This window comes from Orycteropus afer, unplaced genomic scaffold, assembly GCF_000298275.1.
Source record: "Orycteropus afer afer isolate SDZICR_OR568_19922 unplaced genomic scaffold, OryAfe1.0 scaffold00009, whole genome shotgun sequence".
NCBI lineage: Eukaryota > Metazoa > Chordata > Mammalia > Tubulidentata > Orycteropodidae > Orycteropus > Orycteropus afer.
In genome coordinates this window covers 6,765,305-6,772,630 of record NW_006921596.1, presented here as the reverse complement: position 1 = coordinate 6,772,630, position 7,326 = coordinate 6,765,305, and the positions used below count along the sequence as shown (strand labels likewise).

The following is a 7,326-nucleotide window of genomic DNA, read 5'->3' as shown; positions in this document are numbered from 1 at the left end:
ATCTGTCCTGGAGAAAGTGCACCTGAAATGCTCCTTGGAAGCGAGAATGGCCAGACTTCATCTCACCTATTTTGGTCATGTTGTCAGAAGGGATCATTCCCTGGAGAAGGATGTCATGCTTGGAGGGTGAAGGGTCGAAGAAAGAGGGGGAGGCCTTCAACGAGCTGGATTGACACAGTGGCTGCGATGATGGGCTCAAGTCTAGCAGGGATCATGGAGCTGGCGTGGGATCAGGCGGTGTTTCATTCTGTTGTGCATGGGGTCACTATGAGTTGGAAACGACTCGCCAGCACCTAACAACAACAATATAATGTGTGTTTTAGTTTTCTATACATGAAAGTTAAAATAAAACTAGAAAAACTAGACCTCAGATTAAAAAACTATGTAAATTACAGTACTTCTATAGGATGCAGAACCAAGACACAGGTATAGAAATGTCCTGCCATGTTCATGGAACAATCTCTTTAGTTTTATAAGCAATGATGGCGGTGCGGGGTCAGGGAGGAGCAGACGACTATTTCTAATAAGCGACTATTTATTTGTAAAAGACATACTTATGCATATATATTTCCTGTAAGGAAAGATATACAGGAAACTGGCCAAGTACTGCTTCCGAGTAGGAAGCTGAGGTTTGGCCTTTCATTGTACTTGATTGTCAAATAATTTTAAATCTGAATAAGGTACTGAGAGTAGCTAACAGGAGGTAATTAACACTGTTCATTTTCTTCCTCTTATGAATTTCTGGAAAATTCTATTACAGCTTTCTTCCATAATCTTAACATTTTTCATGTTTCTCCTGATCTGTCTTTAAAAGAAAGAAAAAGTTCTTTTCAAACTTACGTAGATAATAAAAAATCAAATTGACTTTACTTTGGGTATATTTGAGACTTATTGAGTGTAGGCTAACTTGTAGATCAATAAATTTTAATTAGCATCCTAAAATAAGTCAGTAGCTACTTGTTATTCATCAGAATGTTATTTAAGATATTAAAGTTATTAAACTTTTAAAATGAAAATATATCCATTATTTCTCAGAGAGATCAATAAAGTCTATGTAAATAACCTACAGTGGTGGTAATAGAGCCTTCAGTTAAAGGCTCTGCATGTGCTATTTATATGGACTGTTTGAAAAGGGAAGATCTAGTTTTCTTTATGCTAATGACCTTTAATTTGTATATTGCATTAACACCGAGGGCCTAGAAGTGATGTTGTAATAAGTCTCAACCTAAAAGTCACTATAGTGATGTAAACCTACTAGATGACATAGAAATAATAGAGGTTGTCAGAGGCCGTCTTGTTATACCCAGTTGGCCATATCTTTATGTTAGAGAGTCACAGTACAGTGGTTGACAGGGATCAACAGAAAAGATTATGTTGTGGAAATCATGTGACTACTTAGCCTTAGAGTTCAAGATGTTAAATTCAGCAAGTCAGCGAAGATATAAAAAAGATGTCTAAAATTGTCCAGAGTACATTTGGTAAGTTTCCATATGAATAATTCTCATAGGATCAAACTTAGAAAAAGAAAAAATATCAAAGTATTTCATTAAAAATTCTATTCTATTTCAGTTCTCTGAGTAAAATCTGAACTAACTCTGCAGGATCATTAATATTCTTAGCACTATCTAAATTTAATTGCTTTTTATATGTAATGAATGGATAGGTGAATGGATTAATAAGCATTTTTGCTTCTTGGTCTCAGTATAAGTTTATCATTTTTAAGTTAAAATTTATCATTTTAATTCTTCTGTTTTCACCTACAGCTGGAGTGCCAAACTCTATCTCACACCAAGCAACATTGTTCTACTCACTGCTATAGCTCTAATCGGTGTCTGTGTTTTCATCTTGGCAATCATTGGCATTTTACATTGGCAGGAAAAGGTTTGTTTGATTAAATGAAACATGTAACTTTAGTTAATTTACTGTAGTAATATATTGCCTTTGAAAAATACTGTATTTATTTTAAACTTTTTCACATGACTAGGCTTTTTCTGATTTTTCAAATTGTGTCCAGAATTTCATTTTATTGATAATAATTTCTTTTATCCCCTGAAATTACTAGTGTCTCTTAGAAATGTATATATATCACTGGAGCATATTTATTTTAAAAGTTTGATTCTGAATAATAACGTGATTCCCTAGATGCTCAGCAGCTAATGAAAGGTGGCAGTTCAGCCACCCAGAGGCACCTCTGAAGGCAGGCCTGGCACTCGACTTCTGAAAAATCAGCCAAGAGCTCTGGGGAGGGCACTTCTACCCTGACACGTACGGGGTCGCCAGTCAACCCCCGAGAACTCGGGACGGTACTTCTACCCTGATACGCACAGGGTTGCCAGTCAGCCCCCGAGAGCTCTGGGGATGGCACTTCTGCCCTGACACACACAATCACCAGAACTGGAAATCGACTTCCCAACAGCGGATTTGGATTTCTGGTATACAGGAAAATTTGAAAAGCAGTTATCAATGGCCTGAAAAGTAATAATCAGTTTTTTTTAATGAGCCTGTATTTATTATCTACAGATAGATCCATGGACATTCTGTTTCCAGGACTAATAACTAGCTCATTTTATGATAAATTTGAGCACAGAGAGATTAAATGATTTTTCTCGAAGTTTAGGTGGGGAGTAACTAAAGTGATAAACATCTTTCCCATGTATCAGGTACTCTGCATTAAACTAAACTGATTTCTGTTCTTTAGTTTGAAATCTTGTGAATAATAATTGAAAACAAAACTCCCAAACACATAGTCTATTTTTAGAAGATTTTTTTTTTATACAGTGTTTATGTAAAGGAAAAAAACAGGGTATCACCATGAATTTATTACCAGTTTAGACATGAATTTAAAGGGCTAGTTTCTATTTGTTCACGAATATATATTAAGTACATAACTTTGTTGTTGTTATTATGTGCCGTCGAGTCAGACCCGACTCACAGCAACCCCTCCTTGGGTTTCCAAGGTGGCATCACTACAGAAGTAGATTGCCCAACCTTCCTTCCGAGGACTGGCTGGTGGGTTTAAACCACCAGCCTTCTAGTTAGCAGTCAAGTCCCTTAGGCACTATGCCACCAGAGTGCCCAAGTACATAACTAGTAGGTCCCAACAATGCCTCCAAAAAGAGCTTGTTTATGTCACAAAACAAGGATGCTTTTTTTTTTTTGTACTTGTTCTCTTGTTATTGTCAGCCCCCTCATAATCATTTTTTGTTAACTAAAATACTGCTGTATTTTATCTTAGCTTTTGACCTACACAAATGAGAACATGTTAACTGTGCTGCTTTGTCTCGTTTAAAAAATCACTCCCTTAAATACCAAAAATGATAACAGAAAGTTACGTATTTAGTTAACTTTAAGATTCCAACTTAAGGGGTAAAAAATCAAGGGTGACCCTACATACTTTTGTCCAGAAGGACCAGAGCATAATCTGAAATATTTTCTAGCTCTAGACCTGGAGCACTGGTAGCCTAGTGCCTAAGGCACTTGACTGCTAACCAGAAGGCTGGCACTTCAAACCCACCAACCACTCCTCAGAAGGAAGGTTGGGCAATCTACTTCCCTAGTGATACCACCTCAGAAATCCAAGGAGGGGTCACTGTGAGTCAGATCTGACTCAACAGCACATAACAACAACAACATCAGACCTGTGAAAGTAAGGAAATTAATTTCATTAATCTTTCAGGAGATCTGATTACAGCATAAGCATTGTGGACTTACAATAATAATGCAGTGACTAAAATATGAGAAGAGTTTTAAAGACAGATGATGTATTTCCATGCCTGACGTGTACCATGCTCTCCTGTGCACCCACCTCCTGTGGCACACTGGTCTGCCTGCTTGACCACTCGTTCTTCACCCACCCTAGCTGCTCCTCTCTGTCGTTTCCTAAGTACGGACGTTCCACAGTGACTTCCTACATCTTCTCTGCCAGTTTCATCTAAAATTTAATATATCCAGCCCTCAGTCTCTCTCCAGAGGTCCCTTCCCCATTTGCAGTTCTGTCTGTAACATCTCTACCTATCACTTCTCAGAGGCACCACAAAACTAGTATTGTAAAGCTTCGTCTCTCATTCTTCTTTCTCACTTACCTACAAGATTTTATGAGTTGCCATATTAATTCTGCCTCCATAAACATCTCTGCAGCTAACTCTAATTCTGCATTCCTACTACCACTGCTCTTGTCCAGCCCCTTGTTCTATCCCGCCTGGTGTCCTCGCTTCACTCTCTCCCCTTTCACTCCATTCATCACATTCCTGCCAGAGTGCCCATCATTAACTTTAACCTTAATCATGTCACTTCCCTGCTCCAAAACCTCTAATGACTGTCGACTGCCTGAAATGCCTGCACTTTTCAAACCTGGCCTTCAGGGTATTTTCATGTGACTCCACAGTATATACCTTTCCAGCTTTATTTCTTATTACTTCCTTTCACATATTCTATGCTCCTACGAGACATCTTAGGATCGCTTATATTTTACCCCCAGTTTGTAATGACAGGTCTTCCCCTCCACTGTCATAAACACTATCCTTTCAAAGGTTTTCCTTTCCTTAACCCAACATGGGAATAATCTCTTTCTCAGAATATTGTTAACATTTTTCACTTTTTATCCAGAACTATAGGGAGCTCTGGTAGCATAGTCCCTAAGGCACTTGACTGCTAACCAGAAGGTTGGTGGTTCAAACCCACCAGCCACTCCTTGGAAGGAAGATTGGGCGATCTACTTCCGTAGTGATACTGCCTCGGAAACCCAAGGAGGGGTCGCTATGAGTTGCGTCCGACTCCACGGCACATAACAACATAGTTACTCAGTATGTTTTGTTTTTTTTCTTTCTAGGCTTTAAATTCCTTGAGAGCAAAATATAAAACTGAATATTATTTTTAATTACTCAAAATACCAAGCACAGTATCTTGCTACAAGTAGAAGGTCAATAATTGTCTGTGAAATCATAAAGTTAACCCAAAAATAATTAATGTTATTTAATATACTTAGTTTAGATTCATTTATTAGCAACAGTGTTAAGAGTGGAAAAGATATGTAATACTTGATTTCATCCTTAAAAAAATTTAATATTTACCTTCAAATAAATAAAAAATGATAACTAAATATTTAAGGATCACTTCTTGTGATCATCAGTTATGAAGTCCAAAAACCAAAACAAAACTCACTGTCATCAAGTCAAATCCAACTCATAGCGACCCCCATTGGGTTTCCAAGGCTGTAAATCTTTATTCAAGTAGATTGCCTCATCTTACTTCCGCAGACCAGCTGGTGGGTTTGAACCACTGATCTTCTGGTTAGCAGCCAAATGCTTTATCCACTACGCCATCAGATCTCCTTAGTTATGACATAGTTAGTATAAACTACAAAAATATTTAATGTGATTACTGCAGGAAGTTACAGAATCACACCTATTACCTAGCTGAGCAATTTGGTTTTTTTTTAACTTAACCTCTTATATTTCAGAAATTAGTCTTTTCTTGACATTTTCCTGTCTTTTATAAATTCTTTTTCAGAAAGCAGATGACAGAGAAAAACGACAAGAAGCCCATCGGTTTCATTTTGATGCTATGTGACCTGCCTTTAATATTACTTAATGGAATGGCTATTCACCTGATTAAATAAATTCTGGCTTATAGAAGAAATTAGGGATTGTTTTGAATGTTATTTATAAATGATGCATCCCTTGGTAATTATTGGAAAGTATTTGAATAAATATGGTCTGAATGTGCCACAAGTTTTTTTTTTTCCTCAAGCACTTTGTATAAAATAATTTTGGTTCTTTATTGAGTGGTGGTGTAAATTTTTGTCCCTTTGTGAAATGTGTTGCATGTACTTAGGTGTTCATATATTTATAATCTTACTCAAATAAGGATGATGGAAAAAGAAATGTGTAAATAAAAATATTAAAATGTGTGAGTTTTTTGTGTTTTGCTTGAATTGGTCTTGCTTCTTACTCTGGTGATTTAAATTACACTTTTGTGAATGTATCACAGATAAAATAAAATCATTAAGCATTCATCTTCAGGCATTATCTTCATCAGGTTTCTCTAACTGATGGCACACAGTATAGTAGTTGAGTACTCTGACTTTGGAATCACAGTCAGTCTTGCCTTAAACTTCCGTTTCCATTATCTGTTTGATCTTGGCAAATTGCTTAACCACTGAAAGCCTCAGTCTTCTCATTTATACAATGGGACTAATGATACCTACTCACTTAACTAATTTATTGTAAAAATTCAATGACATGATGTATGTAAAGTGCCTAGCGTGGTGCCTAGCACATACTAAATGTTCAGTAAGTGGCATTCGTCGTTATTACTATTTTGGGATTTTTTTTTTTTTTTTTTTACAGATTTATACAACTAATTATAAAAATACAAACTCAATAGAATTTTGTTTTCTGGCAGAAACCCTATTCTTTGGAAAACCTAAATCTTGGGTAGTTTACATCTTATGTGAAGATTGATTGTTTGCTCATATATTAACTAAAAATTCTAATACCCTGAAAGAATGAATGTGCCCTGAAATACTTCATCGGAACACAGATCCTTAGTATGTGGTAAGGAAGAATATCTGATTTCTTGAAAGGAAACTGCTGTAGGCAGCATCTGGGAATGCCAATATTCAGTCACATTTATCATCTCAAAAGTGAAGGAATCTATAATTTACATTCAGACTTCAATGCAGATTTTGTATTGTGGACGTCGTGTGTCCAAAAAGTTACTGAATATGAGATTGGGAGGAGGAATTTGTCAATGATAATAAATATGCAAATAGAAATATAATAGCTATAAAACAAAAAATTCTCAAAAACAATTTTTGCTTTCATGTTTTTTCTTTACACTCCATTGAGAATGACATATGTTTAAATAGTTAACAGTGAATCTAAGCATGTTAGCTATGTCTTCATAATAAATATCCTTTATTGAAACAAAGTATTTTGGTGTATTCTTAAGTAATTAGTCTGAAGCATGAAGAGGATTTAGAGGTTATGAAGGCTAAGTCATTTATACAGACTATGAGACAGAAATAAGGTGATTTACCCATTGCCTCTTAGTGAGTCAGAAGCAATATGGGACTCTCCTAACTACAATAGTCAATTACATTCACCAAACAGTTACTGACCTCCAACACTGTGAACAGTGCTTTTCACACTGTCTCTAAAAACACTTAGGCTTACTGTCAATACAGATAGTAATATAACCATAAGCTTTAAAATTTGTTTGGAGTTGGGGTCTGTTGTTGTTATGTGCCATCAAGTCGGACCCGACTCATAGCGACCCCTCCTTGGGTTTCCGAGGCAGTATCATTAAGGAAGTAGATTGCCCTAT

The 7,326-nt window shown here is 36.3% G+C and overlaps 1 protein-coding gene across 1 annotated transcript in view; it reads left to right on the top strand.

Annotated features, from left to right (window-relative positions):
* The window catches only part of ITFG1 (integrin alpha FG-GAP repeat containing 1), a 412,834-nt gene extending 407,266 nt beyond the window's left edge, over positions 1–5,568 (top strand). Inside the window, exons 17-18 of the mRNA XM_007946857.2 lie at positions 1,764–1,881; positions 5,509–5,568. Coding sequence (XP_007945048.1) covers positions 1,764–1,881; positions 5,509–5,568 — 178 coding nt within the window. The remainder of the gene's footprint in view (positions 1–1,763; positions 1,882–5,508) is intronic.
* The last annotated feature ends 1,758 nt before the right edge of the window (positions 5,569–7,326 follow it).